Here is a 20,297-nt window from a genome sequence, read left to right on the forward strand (position 1 = left end):
AAGTAGAAAGTCATTAGTGCAGCTGATCCCATCAACATTGGCACTATTTATGAATCAACTAATTCCTTTGATGATGAGAAGAAGAAGATGAAGATTTGGATAATCCATTAGATGATTAAAACTTAGTATAAAGTTCTAATTTTTGAAACTCAAAACAATATTACTTGGACTCCATATATTTTAATATTTTGGTGTTGATAATAGATATGATGTTATGATTATAAGTTTATACTGTTTTTGTTGTTTTTATGATACTATGGGGCATTCTAATCTTAATTCATTCTTCTTAGTTGCAGACATATAAATATGTATGTAATAATGTATGTATGCTTGTGTGTGTGTGTGTGTGTGTGTGTGTGTGTATATATATATATTTATTTTTAATTTCTACATGTTTTTGTGCTAACGAACCCAAACCACATTTTAAAATTTTGTCGTACCAACGAACCAGTTCTTTGAACCCGAACTTGGATCTGATCTCGAACCGGTAACTTAATGAAAAACCTTCACCAAGTGTTGTGCCTCATGAACCATTCTTAAGAAAGTCCCTTAAGCTCATTAATTGATAAGTAGGAGATATTTTCCACAACAAGTAAAATTATGATATAGCTATTAGGATTTAACTGTGTACTTTTTGAGTCAAGCTCATTGATCCATGTTTCATGTGCAGTTATTCACACAAATCCATCTCTCATGAGAATAAATGGAACACTTAGCACTCATTGGATCTAGGTAATGCTCACAGAGGTGAAGCATCAAGACTTCCCAGGAGGTCCCCATTCCAATACTATTCTAGCTTGAGTGCGCTTAACTACGCAATTTCTTCCATTAAAAATATATTCACCGCTTCCACTTCAAAATATTAGTGCAAGCTTTAGATAGTCGAATCATCTTGTCCCAATATAATTTACCTAGAATTAATCCTCAAACTTTTGTATGCCAAGAAAGACAACTCTGATAAAACTTTCCTAAAATTTTGACAAACTTCACAAGATAGCAGGACAGATGCTCTGATAGCACTGTAATATCCCCGATGGATATTTGCCCAATTTTATCTCAAAATAATTTTCAAAACATAAATAGATAAATGATACAATATAAACCAATATATTCTCAGTAAAATGCCTTAGAATATGTTATTGCATTATACTCAGCAAAACAAAAACAAGATATCAAAAATCCAATCTTAAACAGAATATTATAGTCACACTAGAAAACTAAGAACGAGCCTATAAGCACATGTGAGACACCTCATGTGACATCTCCACAAAGAATGGGGTTGTGTCCATTGTCTACTAGCACGAGGGATTCCCTCCTGAGGCTAGATTATAGTTGAAGCTTTCCAAACAACTCTCCAAGAGATAAACTTCTATCTTTTGAATTTTTGATTAATTGGAATCAATTAATTTATTTAAGATTTGTTTAACACATCTAAATTTCTAATTAATTTAAAATTGTTGCAAGTAAACTTTTGATGGAGAGGCACCCAAAAAAAATGATCTCCATTTGCGGCTCATTACCTCGACCTCATGTTAGGATAGAGGCAAAGCTTGAATGGGTCAAATCATGTGTTGATAAGGCCAAGAACATTTGCAAGTTTATCTACAATCATGTATTGGTCCTTAGCACAATGAGGCAATACACGAGGCAAACAGAGTTGGCTCGGCCTGGTGTCACAAGATTTGCCTCAAATTTTCTCCCACTAAAATCCTTATTGAAATCAAAGGCATCTTTAAGCCACATGTTTGTTGGTTAGGAGTGGACTGCCTCATTCCATGCTAAGACCACTGCGAGGATGTATGTGGCAGATTGTAATTTTGATGAGACATGTTTTTGGGCCACTTGTGGAGAGATCATGGAGGTAACTATACTTTTGTTTTGTTTGCAACTTTGCAACTTTTCTTCTTTTAATTTTTTAATGCACACTTGTGACTTAACTATTTTTTTTAACATTATATGCGAGTCATTGAGCCCTTTTGTAGTTCTCCTACAAGTTGTTGATATGGAAAGGCCCTCTATCAGCTACTTATATGATGGCATAGATAGGGCCAAGGAGGCCATTAGATCAAAGTATACAAGACTTGAGGATAAGTATGGCCCCATTTCAGATATCATTGATAGGAGATGGAAAACTCAGCTTAACAGGCCCATCCATGCAACAGCTTATTTCCTCAATCCATCATTTTATTTCCTTGATAACTTCAAGGCGGATCAGGAGGTTCTTAGTTGCCTATACGAAGTGATGCAAAAGATGACTACCACATCTATAGTGCAAGAGATAGATGCATATAATCATGAACAAGAGGTGATTTTTGCAAGCGTGATGTGCAAAGATGCTTAGAAAAAATTACAGCTAGATATAAATATATGTTAATCTTAGGGTTCTTAAGTTTGCAAATATATGGCTTATGAATTTTGATGTTATAATCTATCCTTCAAGTTGGAAATGAAACTAATTTTATTTATTTTTCTTATTCCTGATAGACTATGAAAAATGTTTGAGACTACAACCACAAACCTTGAAAAACTTGTCATCTGTATTTGGAGTCAGCCATGCAACACTTTTGAATGTGAGCGCAAATGGTTCATATTCAAGCACATCCTCTCAAAGAGGCATGATAGACAATATGTGGACAAGTTGAATGATCTCGTCTTCATTCATTACAACCTTCGTCTTAAGACCAACTAAATTTTGGATATTGACTCCTCCCTGATCACTTGAGCAAAGATTGATCCAAACTCCAACTAGCCAACTAATTCTATCGATGTTGTCTTCACAAAATAGGACCATGAGTGGATTGACCAGGCAGACAGAGATGTTGAGGTTGTGGCTATAGCAAAGGAGGATAGAGAACGATTAGCTACCAATGCAACTGATTTTAATTAGACTATGACAAATGTTTGGGACTACAACCACAAACCTTGAAAAACATGGTATCTGTATTTGGAATCAGCCATGCAGCACTTTTGTATGTGAGTGCAAATGGTTCATATTCAAGCACATCCTCTCAAAGAGGCATGATAGACAATATGTGGACAAGTTGAATGATCTCGTCTTCACTCATTACAACCTCCATCTTAGGACCAACTAAATTTTGGATACTGACTCCTCCCTAATCACTTGAGTAGAGATTGATCTAGAGTCCAACTAGCTCACTAATTCTATCGATGTTGTCTTCACAAAATAGGACCATGAGTGGATTGACCAGGCGGACAGAAAGGTTGAGGTTGTGACTATAGCAGAGGAGGATAGAGAACGACTAGCTACCAATGCAACTGATTTTAATTAGATTGGCACCTTACAAGCAGAGACTATTGCTTGTCAATCATTAGCGACCTACCTCAAACACATTTGTAGGAGGCAAACAGACTACTCTGAGGTTGCGATTAAGCCATAGACTTCTTTTTATTTACAATTTACAAATATTTGGGGACATTTGATATCATGGACTTTATACACATTTGACAATATTTATAATTTTGCATATCAAGGTTTTCTACTTCTTTCAGCTACAATTTACATTTGTATTTATGTGATGGATATATGTAATGTCCCCAATTTTGTTGGCATCAAAATTTCAGAGATTAGCCTATTATTGTGATCCTCGTAGGCTAATTATTGTGGATAGAGGGTCTTTTGTAGCAATGGCTTAGCTTGGGAGGGTCTTATCTTCTCCCTCCTACTCTTGATCCTCATGCAATTGGACGCTCTTTCCTCTGTGATCAACTTGGTCTTACTAATATCACGTTGGACAAGAGCTGGGTTGGACATGGTGACATCCTATTTATCAAATTTTTTTCACTTGCAGACAGGCTTCGAGATCTCCATGCTAAGAGGAAGTTATTTTCTTTCCCTTTCAAGATTTTCTTAGATGAAGATCTCACGAAGGCTTAGGTTACAGAGCTGAAACATACTCATGGGATACTAGCAAAGGTGAGGCGGGCTGGTAAATGGGCAGTTATCAAGAATTTGAAAGCAGTCATTAGAGATTCCCCCCAATGGTTGGGAAGAGAGGCAGGGCCCCAAGGCGAAACGATGGTCCCACAAATAGTCAGACAAGAGGGAGACCCCCACTTGCTCCCTTCTTGTTAACTGTTGGAATGGTAATGGGTCTTGATGGTCATTACCTAGTCTTCTATGTGATGTTGTGGGATCCGCAGATATTCTTGTCATTACTGAGACTCATGAGAGCCATCTATGTCCTCTTTTGGGTTTTACCGGTTATCAATGATTATCTATATGTAGAAAGGACTTTTTTGATTAACGAGGATATTTTCAGCGGCACTTCTATTGTACACTCAGATACGTTTGCCAAATTTATGTGGGTCCGCATTGGCCGTAAGTGTCACCGCAGAGAGATCTTTATTTGGCTGCTTGCTATTTTCCACAAGCTTCCTCCCATTATGCTATTCATGGTAGCAATGACGGAGAGCCTTTTGTTGACCTTTGCGAGACTATTTCTCAATTTGTTGCTCTAGGGGACATTATTATTCTCGGGGATTTCAATGCGAGAACCAGAGAACTCCAAACTATGCTTTATGATCACAGTTTGGATTCTATCTGCTTCACTGAGATTGATCCAACTTCTTTAGGGCTTCAACGGTATTCTGAGGATGCTCCTGGGTCGTTATCCGTGTATGGTAGGCATCTATTGCGGCTTTGTGAGTCTTTTGGTTTTGTGATCTTGAACGGCCTTTCCTGCTTTCCTAGATCAAAGTTCTTCACTTGTTGGCCTCATTGTGGTGGTGCTAGTATCGTAGATTATGTATTCACCTATCCCTCCTTCATCTCTTGCACTCGAAGTTTCACCATAATGCGCTTTCCTCTTGCGGACCATACTCTCCTCAGTATTCATTTCCGCCTCTCCCCTCTTCTTTCACCCCCTTTCTTGTCACCTCATCTTTCATTGCTTGCTCACCCATTCCCTTCCATTTTCTCAACAGTGATTGTGAGCTCTTTTCCGCTCATCTTTCGAGACTCCTCAAACCTTCATGCTTCTCTGACTCGTGCGAGGCCGCCTCCATGTTTGACTTGCTTGCAACGACTATCCATAAGTCTGCCATCCTTTCCATTCCTCATCGTCCCCCTTTGCCCCTTCGCAACAAACATCGTAATACTTGTCCTATGAACTAGTGGTTCGATATGGACTACAAATCCTTCCATCATTCTATGTATTATGCTATTGAGGCTCACTCAACTGACTATGTCCACCTTCACTCGTCTTAACTTCGTTCCCTTCATAGTAAGAAACGTTCCTTTGTCACTTCCAAGTGCAAATCCCTTTGCTCCACGCTGATCCGCAATCCCCAGCTTTTCTCACACACTCTTTTCCCTCACAGTTCTCCTCCACCCTCAACTTTCACTCCCTTACCTTGCACACCACAACTCTTTATGACATTCCAGGGCAGCCTTCTATCCACCCCATTCACCTCCTTTCAACCGCTTGTTCAACCCTTCCCACATTTTTGAGGCTATTAGGTCCATGAAGTGTAGTAGAGTTGCTGACGAGGAGGGATTCCAGACTGATCTTTTTAAAGTTCAGTCCTTCGATTCTGGGCCCCTATCTCTCTATTCTTTTTAATAGAGTTATTCACATTGGATTTCTGACTTCTTGGTCCAAGCATCTAATTTATCCTATTCATAAGACCAGCCTTGTCTCTAATCTGGGGAACTGCAGAACCATCATGATTGGGCACACGTTTGCCAAACTGTATGCGACAACCCTTAATGCTATGCTATCCGGTGAGCTGGACAGGAAAGGTTGTAGGGCCAGAGGGCAGGCTGGTTTCTGACCAGACTATCAGACTATGGATCACATCTTCACTTTACGGGCTGTTATCAAGGAGACTAGAAACAGATTGGAGAAGGCCTTTTGTTGCTTTGTTGATTTTCGCAAAGCTTTTGATTCTGTCCCTAGGATGGCTCTGTTTGAGAGGCCTAGGGAGATTGGTATTTCTGAGATGTTACGTACCGCTATTATGAGACTATATGAGACTGTGGTTGGCAGATTCAGGACTCTTGATGGCTTCTCGGATCTAATCCATAGCACCACTAGGGTTAAGCAGGCATGTCCTTATTACGAGGTAATTGGTAAATACTTCCTTGTTAATAACAGAGACCGAAAGGTCAATTTATACAAAAGAATGAGACGATGTTTCCTTAGGAAACGATCGTAAAGAATAGAAACATTCTATTCCAGAGAAAGCAAAAAAAGAAAGCAAACTGAAGCTAAAGATATTTACAAGATAACCATTAACTAATAATAGACGTCTTATCTATTATTCTAATACCCTCCCTTAATGATTAATCTATCTAACACACCCAGCTGTCCTCTAAATTTGACAAACTTATCAGGACCCAGAGGCTTGGTGAGAATGTCTGCAGTCTGATCTATGGTAGGAACATACTGTAGATCTATAGTTTTTTTTTTTTTTTTTCCGGATGATTTATTGATCGATTAACAGAGGAACAAATGTGTTCCTTATAAAGAATTACAAGGACGTTGTTTCTAAAAGAAACAACGTAGACTGAAGACGAAATTAGAAACAAAACTAGAGACAAGATAGGAAACATTCCTATCTGGACTGAAGAAAAAAGAGACGGGATAGGAAACATTCCTATCTAGACTGAAAGACAGACTACAGACAGGTAGTTGACTATTATAGAAAGTATAAGATATTATCTTAATACCCTCCCTTAATGGTCAACATAGGGATGTCGGAACATTCTGGGACAATTGAGACCCTCCCTAGATCTACAGAATGTTGAAACCAAGAAGCTCTGCCAGAAGAGTGCTATGACTCAAAATAAGTTGCATTTACAAAACTTCGTTTTTGTGGAAAAAACGGTAAAACCCAGAATCTCACACAACCTTGCGTAGTATAGACAACTTGAAATGATTTTTGAGGAGAAAATCAACAAACCCATAAAAGCAGAAACAAATTCAGAAGGCGAAAAATGCAGCTTCGCCTTGATCAGGACCCAGAGAAGTCGGACGCTGCATAACACCCAGAACAAGTTGATCGGTGTTTCGATATTCGAAGATTGCGATGATGCGCTGCTTCCAGGTTCCATAATTGCGACCATTGAATTTGGAATTATGTTCGAGCAGAATATTTGTCAGAGATGCCATGGCACGTTTTTCAATGAAAATCTGTGAAGGCATGTTCTTCGAAGCAAAAATACGAAAGACCCAGAAGAATTAGAGAATGACCCAAAAGAGAGCTCGAAAAACCCAGAAGGAATCTGTTGTCGTTTTTTGAATCCGCAGGCTCGAAAATCAAGGCACAAAAATCGAGGCACCCAGAAAAACGGACGACAACCCAGTTGAGCTGTCGAAAAACCACCAAGAATCAGCAAAAAAAATATTTTTTCGACCCCAAAAATTAGGGTTTTGAAAACAAACGGCCCTAGCTGGAAAAGCTTGAAAAAACTTCAGATTTCTTGATGAAAAATGGCAAATTTTTCTTCAAGGATCGATGTGCATGGACGAATGGGACTAGAGTGTGCTAAACAAACACAAGCAGACCCGAGTTCGGGAATTTCTCTAGGCCGAAAACCCTAAGCGGGTTTTAGAGAAATTCAACAGAAATAATTTTGAAAAAATTTAAACAAATAATTTCACGAAGAAATTATAAATTTTTTCGAAAAAATTTAAGTAATAGCTCTGATACCATGTTACGAGGTAATTGGTAAATACTTGCTTGTTAATAACAAAGACCGAAAGGTCAATTTATACAAAAGAATGAGACGATGTTTCCTTAGGAAACAATCGTAAAGAATAGAAACATTCTATTCCAGAGAAAGCAAAAAACGAAAGCAAACTAAAGCTAAAGATATTTACAAGATAACCATTAACTAATAATAGACGTCTTATCTATTATTGTAATAGTCCTCTCTCCCATACTTTGTTCGAGTTATATATTGATGAGCTTGAGGACCTCCTCCTAAAGTCTTTGCTCCTTGGGGATGGCTGATATCTTCACCAGGTTCTGATCTCCTTCCTTCTTTTTGCAGATGATGTGGTTCTCCTTGCTTCCTCTCCAAAAAGGTTACAAAGGCTTCTTGATGGCTTGGCTTCCTTTTGTGATCAACAACAACTTGTAATTAACTTGGGTAAGACTCGGGTCATGATCTTCAATTGTTTAAAGACTTCTCATCTTCACTTCTTTTTTTAGGGTGAAAAGATAGAGATCACTTCATCCTATACATATCTAAAGGTTAAGTTTTTCGGACCATGGTTCAGTATGAAACCAACTATTCAGCCTAGAGTTAATAAGGGTATGGGTTCTCTTGCTTTGCTTGAGAAACAATGTTTTAGAAATCACTTCCAAGATACCTCGTCCAAGTTATCTCTCTTGGACTCTCTTGTGCGGCCGACCGTTCTTTATGGGTCTGTGGTTTGGTGCCCATCTCTTCTTAGTTCTAATTAGGCCTCGATCGAGTAGGTTCAAACTTTGTTTTTGAGGCGCATCATTAGATGTCACAAGTTCACTCCTCATAGTGTCATTCTTGGTGAGTTTGGCACATCCTTTCAGTCTCGTGGCTATTTTTTATTTGATTCGGTTCCTACATCGCCTACGTGGTTTTGCAAATCGTGTTGGTAATTATGATCGGTACTCCTATTTGGCTTATTGTTCATCTATTTAAACTACGAGTGCAGAGTCTGGCTCTCACATATGCTATTGGTATGCACAGGCCTCTTCTCTGCTACATTCGATTGGGATTGATATTGACCGCTTCCCCCCTTCTCAGTTCTCGTTGGATTCCCCGGCTCATCTTCTCCCCTCTCAACAAGAGTTGAATGAGCATGTTAGACTTGACATTTTATAGACAGTATTTTGCCACTAACTAGGTTAACCCTTCTGGTGGGTTACGCCTGCAGATGTCCTTTTACGCAGAGCACTTTTCGAAGATTTTTGATGGGATTTGTTTGTCCTAGCTACCTTTCCTGACGGTGGTCTCATGCCCTGTGTATCTCTTTGGGATCTTTCAGAGTTGGTTCTCACCGTCTTCAAGTTCAGACTGACCATCATATTGACAGTCGAAAGCAGATTTGTAAGCTCTGTACTTTAGGTGAGGTGGAGAATGAGGCTCACTTCATTTTCTATTGCCCTCTATATTATGAGATCAAATGGAGATTTTATGTCTATTCCGGGAGTGCTTCTCTCTTTATGATTTTTTCAGCTACTATGATCAGCGATATCTTGCACTTTATCTTCGAGAGGCCCCTATGATCCGCGATAGCACGATCCAATCACTGCTTCCACACCAACACTTGTCTACTCAGCTCATTACTACCTTCTTCACACCATTATCTCCTTTGTGTGGTGTGGAAAGTCAGTCTAGCTCCACTAGATCTACTAGGCATTCCAGATGTGTCAGATCTCGTATGGCTATTTACACCGACACTCCTCTGTAAGTGGCCAAAGATGGAGCAGGGCCTCTACACATCGGCAAGCATATCATTCAACGACTGATTTCTTTTCGCCTAGAAAGGACTCCTAGTCTCTCTCTTGGCCTTCTCTCTGTCTCTTTGTCTGCTTTTTCTTGTTGTTTGTATTTATTTTCGGACACCTTTGTGTGCTCCTGCTGCTATCAGCCTCATTGTTGTAATCTTTCGATCCCATAGACCTTTTGTTGGACATTAATATCATTATCTTATCTTATCTTATCTCCACATCTTAGTGAGCTACAAGTTGGTCTTCGTTTGGGTTTAGTTCTGTGTACTTATTATTTGTGGTAAGGTGGGGTTGATCGAGATGGATCCTTTCTATTTTTTTAAAAGTGCATTTGGTCACATCGAGAAATAATAGGTATGACTCCTGTTTCAGATAGCATATTTAATCGATGAGTATTTTAGAATTTATTATATTTTTAGTGGCCAAATTATTATTAATTATTAAATGGCTTATTATAAAGTTATAATTCCACTTTATAATTTCATTTAAGTTGAGAGTTGAGTTATAATTGATAGTGCCATTTATCAATTAGTTAAGCAAAGTCAAGTGAGAGAATCTAATGGAAGTTTCTAATTAATGTTGTGTGGTGAAGCTTCTTGAGTGAAGTTACATTTTGGCAACAAAAGTGAATTTGGAGGTTATAAACACAAGCTCATTTCAAATGGAAAAGCACACTTGGATATCTATTTACTTTAGTTTCCTTTCTGGCTTTTTTTGAGTTCTGATTTTCATGCTTTTGTTGAAGTATAAGGGTCTGAATTCTGAGTTGTTTCATTGGATCTACAGCTGAAGTATTGTAGACTCAAAACTGAGATTTTAATTTTTGGATTGCTTTGCAAATAGTTGCTAAGGTAAAACTATTTGCTCATTTCTCGTACTGTTTTGTTGTGGCTAAGGAGAAGATTTATTGTTGGAGCTGATTATTCTCCAGTCTACTGCTGAGGTATAGTAGATTAAGCTAAGTTTAGAATTTTATTGGCCTCCCATTTATATTTGATGTTGCTAGGAGGACATTATTGGTGCTGCAAGTTAATAGCAATTTAATTCGCATTTAAGGAGTCTCCTTTCTGAGTTTTAAATAGTTGAATCTTTGGTCTTTGAGAGTTGGCTTTGCTTGCGTGACTGGGTGTTTATATATTAGTGTGGAGCTCCTTCGTATCTGCATATTTGAGAGTCTATGGTCACAGAGTTTGGCAGCAAGGAATTACTGTTACAGCATACCATAGCCTTGGCATTGACATTTTGGGAGGAGAATGAGGAGGAGTTTATGATACTGCTATTGGTCTTTGTCCACATTATTTCTGGGCATTTGAACCAGTTTGTAGACATTGCTAGCATAAGATTTTGGCACCCAATATACTGGTCGGCATTATCAGTGGTCTGCAAATTCTGTACCCAATGAATGCATAGTTCCTCTACCATTGGATGTTAGATTCTTCAGAATTCTGGGTGTTTACATGACTGTTGTTGAAGGCAGCACATTCACTGTTTGGCATCATTTTTGGACTGCTGTAGCAATACATTTCAGACCTGCAAATTGGTGAAGAAGCTTGAGGCTAATGGTGAATATCATTTCCAGGTTCACACATAATTGTATGGTGTTTAGTAATTACAATCTATGTTAAGACAATAATTGAGGAGGACGTGTTCATTCAACTGTTTATCATCTTTCTAATGTCGCTATGAATGTGAAGTTTAAAATTAAATAAGTAGGGAATTGGCATGACATCCGATTATATGAATTTAACCCATTAGAAGATTTGAAGATTCTTAAAATTGATGTTTGTTTAAGCTATAACCAGACAAGGTTATTACAATGTATCTTTATGTATGTGATCAAATTTGCTTCTATCTTTTAATGTTACAATGTGTTTAAGCCTTCTTCAATAATAGGAGCATGAAACAAGTTTTAAATTGTGAAAAATATTTGGTTTCAGTCATCATCGAGAGATAGGTCGAGTCAACCATGTCAAGTCATAGGCAAGTCATGGAGCTATGCTTGGCACTAATAAATAAATAGTCATATCTTTAAGTGAGGAGAGTGATTTAGATGTTTGAAATAGAATCTTGCGAAAGTTCATGCCATTAACTTTCCTAAGCAAATATATAAGCATCCTTTGAGTAACCCACAATGGTGCAATCAATGGCACACCACATGCCAAATATTTTAACCGCATTTTCATAATGAAAGGTATAATAAGGATAAAACAACACTTTATAACATGAGCAATTAATCGTTCAGCGTAACTAAAATTTCTAAGTGGACGTTAGCTTGGTAGATGGATTCACACTTTCTTTGGGTCAATGTGTTTGTTTGGCCTTTAAGAATTTCTTATCCTTTATTGTCTTCTTATTCAATCTTCTATAGTCTATGCACATCCTCATTGTACTATCTTTTATCTTTGAAGGTAGGTTTGATGAGGCAGAGACTGGAACTAAGTTGGATGTGTCCCATCTCTAATAGCTTTTGCAATGTCTTCCTTGTATTTGCCATCACGATAGGGGTTGGTAACTACTGGATATGCTCCTTCCTCTAGTTCAAGGGAATGTTCAAACCCTCTTTTCGGGGGAAGTCCTGTGGACATGTCCTTAAACACCTTGTTATGCTTCCTTAGTAGAGGTTGTATGTTTGTGGATGGATGTTTTCTTTGGTAGAAGATATATCCAAGAACAAGCATTGGGTTACCTAATCAATTTGCCCTCAATTAAGGTTCTTTATGTTTACCATACTAGGTAAGGAAATTAATGCATATAGACAATGGATCAGAATACCAAATAAGAATAGCAAAACTCCTTTATATTCATATACGCCAAGATATTACATTATGCTTCTGATACTAATGATTACAATGATCCCGAAGGGGGGTATTTATACATCCCGAGGAACCTTCCCGAAGGTATCCATCGACCACATACAACAAGTCACTACATAATAAGAACCTTCTCGATACTGATGAGAACATTCCCGATACACACCCTATCGGCCGATACCGATGACATACATCCCGATACACACCCTATCGGCCGATACTGATGACATACATCCCAACACCGACGAAATGCATCCTGATACACTTTTTACTATCGACATCATCCCCCCCCAAAAAGAAAAGTTGTCTCTGGATGACCACACAACAAAAACCCAACAACTAACCACATTATTCATAAAACAACGAAAACAACATGGGCTTATACATCATGAACTAGAAGGCTATGTCTCCGACTATGATGACTAGTTGCGTCAAAGTTGATACACTTGATCTATCTGAACCTTCAAATCAGCTCTGATATGAGAGTTCTTTTCCACTACTTCCTTTAGCATCAATGCAACCTCCTGACACTCAACTTCTTTTTTATCATGAGCCTTCTTCGTTGAGTCCTTCTGTTAAGGAGCTTCTACCAACCGTTGCTCTGCTGCTGCTAGCTGTTGTTCCACCTGTTGCTTCCCTCGTGCACTTTCCTCGAGCTGTACTAATAGTGCTGACCGATCTGCTTCCCACGCACTCTGCTGAGTGGCAAGTCGTTCGGCCATCTCCTCCTGAGCCTTCTCTACCGTCTCCCGAGCTTCCTGCCCAGCCTCTACCTGTCTTCTCTCTGTAAGCACCAACTCTGCCAAGAACTTGCTCTGCTCTATGATGGCAGCAAGACGAAAATGAACATCCTTATCCTACTCCTCCGCCACGGGTAAAGGATCCGACACCTGTACCCCTTCATCTACTTTTGATGTTGCTGCTGCTAGACTCTGATACTCCAACCCTAGTGATGTCGGTACCTCGACTACCTCGTTGCTCGACCAAATGCCTTCCAACTACGTGTGCTCTCTCATAGGAGACTGAATGGAAGGACCTCTGGCAACAAGGGCAAGTAGCCGTTGCCTCAAGTACTCACTCACCCGACTCGTTGTACTCATCCGTTCCCTTACTGGCACTTGGGGTTCCGCTTCTGGAATACTGAAATCAACATCCTGATCCTCATCCAACAGAGTGTCCGCTATGGTGACTACTGCATCCGTCCCAATCACCTCTAGTCGAACTTGCTCCTGTGTGCCCCCCTGTCAAACTACTCCCTCTGTTACCCACTCTGCTATAGGAGGAGGCTGAGGCAAACTTTCTGCTACGGGCACGGGAGTTGGTTCCTGAACCGGTTAAGGCCAACTTGACCAACTAGTTAAGGCCAACTTGACGGAACTGGATAATACGGTTCGAGTTCCTTGCACTTCCGGCTCTACAAAACCGAGGCGGGTGTACCTAATCTTGGACGAAACACTTAAATCCAAGGCACTTAAAACAGATCAATTAGAACACGAATACAATAAACGTTTTCCAAATGGCAAAAAATATAGGAAAACGTTAAACTTGCGATTGAGAACAAAAGCTTAAAGATTGAGATAATGTTTAGATAAAAAAATATATATAGATTAATGCAACAGATGAATATATTAATTCCGCAAAGGCAAGAAATGAAACATTTGCCAACGTATGGATTATAAATTAAGAGCAAAAGACCAGTGCTTAATTAAAATGGTAATAGAGTCAATATTATTAGTTGAAACGTACAACTTTATAAAGTTTAATATATTTTTACTATAAACAAATTTAATAATTCAGACGCGACGAATCAATTATATAAAAGCAATTTAAATTAGTCTAAAATGCACTTTAACTCCTGCGGAGACAAATTAGACATAAATACGGAAACAATTAAATATTTCACAATATTTATGTTTGTCTAATTTAAAATGTAGCATTGATCCAGTCCACTTATCCAAATATTAAAATATTTATAGAAAATAATAAAAAACGTTTATAAATGACACAACTTAATAAAAAATTAAAACTCTAATGCAAATAAATTAAATAAATACTTCTTACTAATCCGGAAATAAAATCGTACTGGAGACATTCCTGACAAGTGATCCATCCAATATAATTCAACTCCAGAATCGCACAAGAATTTATTCCATAATTCACCATCCAGAGGCTTACTTCAAAATTTCATTCCTCACCAATAAAAGAATATAATATATCAATTGCTTAAATTATACCATTTTTTAAAAATGAATATGAATTCCCCCTCGACTTGGCTTTTACATCATATATTTATACACAAGTATGGGGTGTCGGTTGTTCTTCCAAACACCGCACCCTTTCATAATAAAAACTAACCCGTTGTTAAATAACTTTAAATGAACTAAAAATATCCGCTCGCTTAATCACTCTTTGCTTAATATTTCTTCATACTTGCATCTCTCCGTATAGACCCGGCAAAGCATGAAATTGTTACTCCTGCCTGCAACCTATCCTCCACGCGATACCATAATGAGGAATGTGAGGGCTTCTCAAGACTCCACTAGATTTTATGCTTTGTTCAGGAGCTTCATCTTCAACACACTCGCACCGGTTTCAGGAAGTCACACATGCATCTGCTACTTGTATTCATTCTTCCATTTGCGAATCATAGTGACTCCTGTATAACGTTTACGCTTCCTGCAAACAAAGAGATGAAAGTCAGAAATAAACAAGGGGGAATGATTTAGAATCCTTTCCTATGCAAATCGATTCAAAACGTTGTTGCTGCACAATAATAAGTATTAGCTTCAAACGTCTCTCGCTCTATTGTTCGAACACAACACCGATAATCTTGGCAGTATCAGCTATACGAGGAAGAATTCAAGTAACTTTGCAATTATGCAACATTGTCTTTATGCAATTATCAACAGATTCAGTAATAACAAGGATTGTTATGACAACAATTCAGCACAAGCTTCAAAATCTCCCAGAAGCTCTCTTTTGAGAAAAAGCTCAACAAATGGCAAGCCTGCTGAAAGAAATTATTCTCAGGATAAAGAATGCTGAAAGCAATTCTTAAAGTAGCAGGTGCAACAGTTTCATGGGTTGCTTCGCTAGTCACTCCCAGATTTCACGTACTTCACCAAGGCTCATTCCAATTTTGAAAACACAAAGTGCTTCACTTTTAAATCAGGCAGAAGGATACAGATACTTTTGTTCAAACATCTTAGGTTAATAATGCACAAGATATTAATGACTGCCAGCACAAGCTTATAACAATTATGACTCATACCCTGCCCCAAGTGTAGTATTTCCTGTAGCAGGAGGACCATATAAAAGAGCAGCCTTCCAGGGATTCCATATTTTCGCTTGTTAGGCGATTCCATCTATGCTTTTAACAATTCACAATTTGTGCTTACACAAGGAGGATGCTGGTAAAATTTGCAAAAGATCTCTCTATATTTGTTGAGTGCGTTTGTCTGAAAGCTTTTCATCATATCTATTCTTTGTACTCCTCAAAATAGACAACAGAATCAATTTTCTTACATTCTGCTGCCAAGTTCTTCCATGTATTGTTAGTGTTGCTGCTCCTGATTTACTAATATCTGAAATTTGTGAATGGATCAGGTTCCTCCCTATCTTTGAATAGTCTTCAGCTATAATCAATTTTGCCCTGAATATGTTTCAAGGTTCAACCCATTTTCTGACAAATAACTGAATCTGAGTAGTCTACATGCATGGTAGGAGCATCCTTGATAATCTGAATACACTTCTCAATCATTCCTCACGAGTTTGGTATACACAAAGATGAAATTGAAATATCTCCCTGATGTGGTTGCTTGCATAGTTCTATTTCAATCCTCTAGCACAACAAATCAGTGATAAAAATCCTCAACATTATTTTGCAAATGCAGACAAATTTTAGGCTCCATCACGTTCATTGACTGGTTGTACACTTCAGTGTATGTCAATGGTGGCACGATCTTCATCTTCTTTCACAGCTTCAGGTGAAGGCCTTCAATGAACCATCTTTTTTGTAGCCCATCCGTTGGCTTATTCTCCATTTTATTAATCAAGTCCTTTAACTTATGAGCGAAGACTCGGACTGTTTCATTCTTCCCCTGCTTATTATTGAATATCTCCGCTACAATTTCATTATTGTCGTGCAAGAGTTGAAATTCTGCAATAAACTCATTTTTAATGTTATCCCAACTGTTTAACTTTTGTGGATCAGTATCAGTAAACCAATCAATTGCCACCCCCATAGGGTTGCCGAAAGTTGCCGCATCCATTTGTTTGTATCCGTTATTCCATTGGTCCTCCAAATCATTTCGCAGGTTTTACAATGTCGGATGGGATCAACTGCTCCATCACCATCAAATTTGGGCAACTTCTCCCTTGGTCTTGCCATCCTAACACCGACGCTTGGTATCCCGTCGCTGATGCTTGGTATACCGACTCTGACGCTTGGTATCCCGGCAACTATGCTGTTTGGTGAAGAAAGGTCTCTGTTCAGCAAATTTGTCCCTTCTAGAAGTGTATCGCGAACAAAGAGTTCACTCCACGCTCTTGTCCCCTTGGCACTTGGAGCTAAGCGAGTCAATTCTCTTCCGACAGGATTCCCTTCCCTCGGCGAATACAAATTCAAAAACTCCTCCCTTGCTTCTCCCACCAACTCCACCCACTGTCAATTCTCCTCCAACAATTCTTCTGCACTTCTGTGTCCGTCAACAATCATCTGAAACCTCCTTCTGCGTTCGGCTTGCTGTGCCAAAATTAGATTTTCTTGCGTAGTACGTATTCCATCTTTTCCTTTCACCTTATTTCGATCTTTGTTAAACTGATTTGGCATTAATCTTTATTCCTCCCTCCTTCCAGGTTCATAGGGCAACGGCGCCAAATGTTTACCGTACTGGATAAAGAAAATTAATGCATACAGACAATGGATCAGAATAGTAGATAAGAATAGCGAAACTCCTTCCATTATATTCGTATACGCCAAGATATTATATTATGCTTCTGATGTTGATGATTACAATGATCCCGAAGGGGGGTATTTATATATCCCGAGGAACCTTCCCGAAGGTATCCGTTAGCCACATACAACATGTTGCTACATAATAAGAACCTTTTCGATACTAACGAGAACATTCCCGATACACACCCTGTCAGCCGATACCGATGACATACATCTCGATACACACCCTGTCGGTCGATACTGATGGCATACATCCCAATACCGACGAAATGCTTCTTGATATACTTTTTACTGTCGACACTTTCCATTCTTTTAGAAGATGTTATTGTTGGCAATTCAACAGATAGCCCATGTAGGGTTACTTTCTCCCCTTTATGCATGAAGCATATGTCCAATTTTCAGAGGTCTGGTATACACTGGCCAATAGAATAAATCCATGGAACTCCCAAAATCACATTGGTATCTCTCATTTTTACAATGTAAAATATCTCGTTGACTGGATGCCTTTTGAAGATGATATTTTATTGAGTGATCTTCTTACATGGGGTGCTAGCACCATAAAAAAAGGTTACTTGACAATCGTTGAAGTCTTTTGTTTCCAATCCAGTCATTCTAACCAACTCTTTATGCAATGTTCTTGTTTAGTAGTGTTAATTGATTCAGCTCGACCTGCACATAGAGGCTTGTTAGAAACACAATAATAATAATAATCGTTCTACCCTCTAAGCTAACCCCAATCTTAAGGATGTCTCCAAGTCAGGCTTCCTAGCTCATAGCTACCTCATCGTCTTCCTATGAGCGCACCCCTTAAGATTCTTCTTGGACAAGCATCCTCTATCCAAGGCTACTCACATATGCATATGTTGAGAACATCAGAGTATTCTGGCTCATCGATTATCGACCATTGCGGACAATGGAGATCTTAATATCTCCATGCACCATGCTTCAATATCGATTCTCGGTCATATCAATCTCAATATAAAATCACCCATGTTTATCACTATTTAATATCAATGTCATTGATTTACCAAATCAACTATCTTCAAGCTTCAAATGTTAGTAGATGGCATCCTAATGGTTGCTTATTTCATTGCGATATGACAGGAACACCTTAGGTTAAAATGCTACCATTAATTTTTGGGGGTATTGTGCAATTGGGGGAGAACTCTAGAGGAGACCATTCAATGAAACTAGTTATTAATATTTTTGGCATTAGCTATTTCACTTCAACGATAATTAGGGATGTTCAAGAAGCATTGGTCGGGATAGTGCTAAGATTGGGAGGGAATGGAATTCTTAGCATCGAGAAAGAAAAGGCTTGTTGAATTCTATGCTAAATCACACGACATGCCACAAGCATCAAAACAAAGAGTCATGAGCATTCATTATTCTCTTTCCATGGCATGTTTAATTTGCTCCTAGTTAGCATTTTTTGGTGATCGTACATTGCTTTCCTTGCTCAAAGTTACCCCATGAAATGATCTTCTTGTTAGTTTAGTGAAACGTTTCTTATAAGTTGTTGGGACAGAAGAATATTTTGTATGGAAGCTTGGGCTCTAAAACTATAAGGAAGAGTTTGAATAACCTACCATCCTTCATTTTATGTTCAACTTTGTTAGCTACAGCCCTCCATTCTCTGAAGAAGACATGGGCAATATCATGTTTATATTAATTGGCATTAACAAAGTTCTCTAGGTCATCCCCAAGCAAGGTACCAGCTGTAGATTCTTTGAGGAAAGCACTGACATTTCCTCATAACAAAGGATACTTTTTTAAACTAATTGGTTATACCACTCTTAAGACATCTCCAACCAGTGTTTTTGTTAGCAAAGCTATTGCAATCTATTATTTAAAACTAGCCAAATCCTTAGAGATATTTTTCAAGGCATTAAGGTAACAGGTTTTTAATTGAGGCGAAACATGGAGTATTAAGAAGCATAGTAGGTGATAGGGATAAATAGAACTAATATCTATACTTGCAATGCAAGGACACAGAGGCTCATTTGCAAATTATTGTTGATGAAAACTTAACAAATAATGTATAAATTGCATGTACGAATTGGGGTTCTAATGGACATTAACCCAAGTCCCCCAAATGATTCTTGAGGAGTATTGGTAAGTTTAATTAGTTTTTGTGGTGTTGGGCACGGATGGTGATTTCATCTCAGGCAAATAAACCAATAAGTTGCATTTGGGCTTCAATGGTAACAAATGGAGTAGGTGTGGTACTTGATTTGTGAACGGTGATAAATGTTATGCTAGAAATACAAGGGATAAAGGAAATAGAAACTGAAATCTTGTAGAGCATCAATGTGCTGATGTAGATTGGTATGGAACAAATCTAGAGCAAAAGGTTTTGATAAGAAAACATGCAAGATTTAGCTATTCTTTGACAAAGGAACTATTTCAACATTACTATCATGTTCTATGCCAAAAAAATTAGAGATTCTATAGGTGCCAAGCATGTCAAAAGTGGCTTTGTCAAAAGATCTAATTGTGTTCCTAAGTCTAGTAAAGATTGCTCTAAGTTCGTTGAAAAGAAAATTTTGACAAAACTTATCCCATAGGGGAGTTTATGTTTGATGAAGCGGTAGGCACAAGTCATTTTATTAAAAAAATTGGAAATGAATTAGTTTTCTTGTGGCAATGGGAAGCTAATCAAATTTTTGAAAAACAAAATAAAATTAAAAAATGTTTTTAAATAAACTGCTACATCCATTCCCAAGAGCTTTGCATGAACTATTCACTTCACAACCATTTTTTACAACTGCTTTCATAGAAAAGCAAAATGCTTGAAAGAGAAAAGGCCTCCAACTGCCAGAGCATATAAACTCTTGACAACCACAAAGGAAAATTCCATTGCAACTGGATTTTAAATCCATACTGTTTACACATGTCATCAAGTTTCTGGAGATTTCTCCATTCTGCTCTTTTCTCAAGCAGTTGATCTTTCAGCTTCAGTGCCTGAGAATTGAATGAAACCAGTTAGAACTGCACGAAATGACAACAGAACTATCAATCTGCATTAGAACTTTAGATCCATGAATATCAAGTTGGAAACATTTAAG

The 20,297-nt window shown here is 38.3% G+C and overlaps 1 protein-coding gene across 14 annotated transcripts in view; it reads right to left on the reverse strand.

Moving 5' to 3' along the window:
• Positions 1-20,297, reverse strand: part of LOC149540389 (uncharacterized) — a 219,351-nt gene that overhangs the window by 117,627 nt on the left and 81,427 nt on the right. For all 14 annotated transcript variants that reach the window (XM_089801485.1, XM_089801494.1, XM_089801491.1 and 11 more), the window contains one exon: positions 20,114-20,193. In XM_089801485.1, the coding sequence (XP_089657611.1) occupies positions 20,114-20,193 (80 nt within the window). The remainder of the gene's footprint in view (positions 1-20,113; positions 20,194-20,297) is intronic.

The sequence above is a fragment of the Cupressus sempervirens genome, chromosome 9 (genome assembly GCF_028749045.1).
Source record: "Cupressus sempervirens isolate cs-2001-9-10 chromosome 9, ASM2874904v1, whole genome shotgun sequence".
Classification (NCBI taxonomy): Eukaryota; Viridiplantae; Streptophyta; class Pinopsida; order Cupressales; family Cupressaceae; genus Cupressus; species Cupressus sempervirens.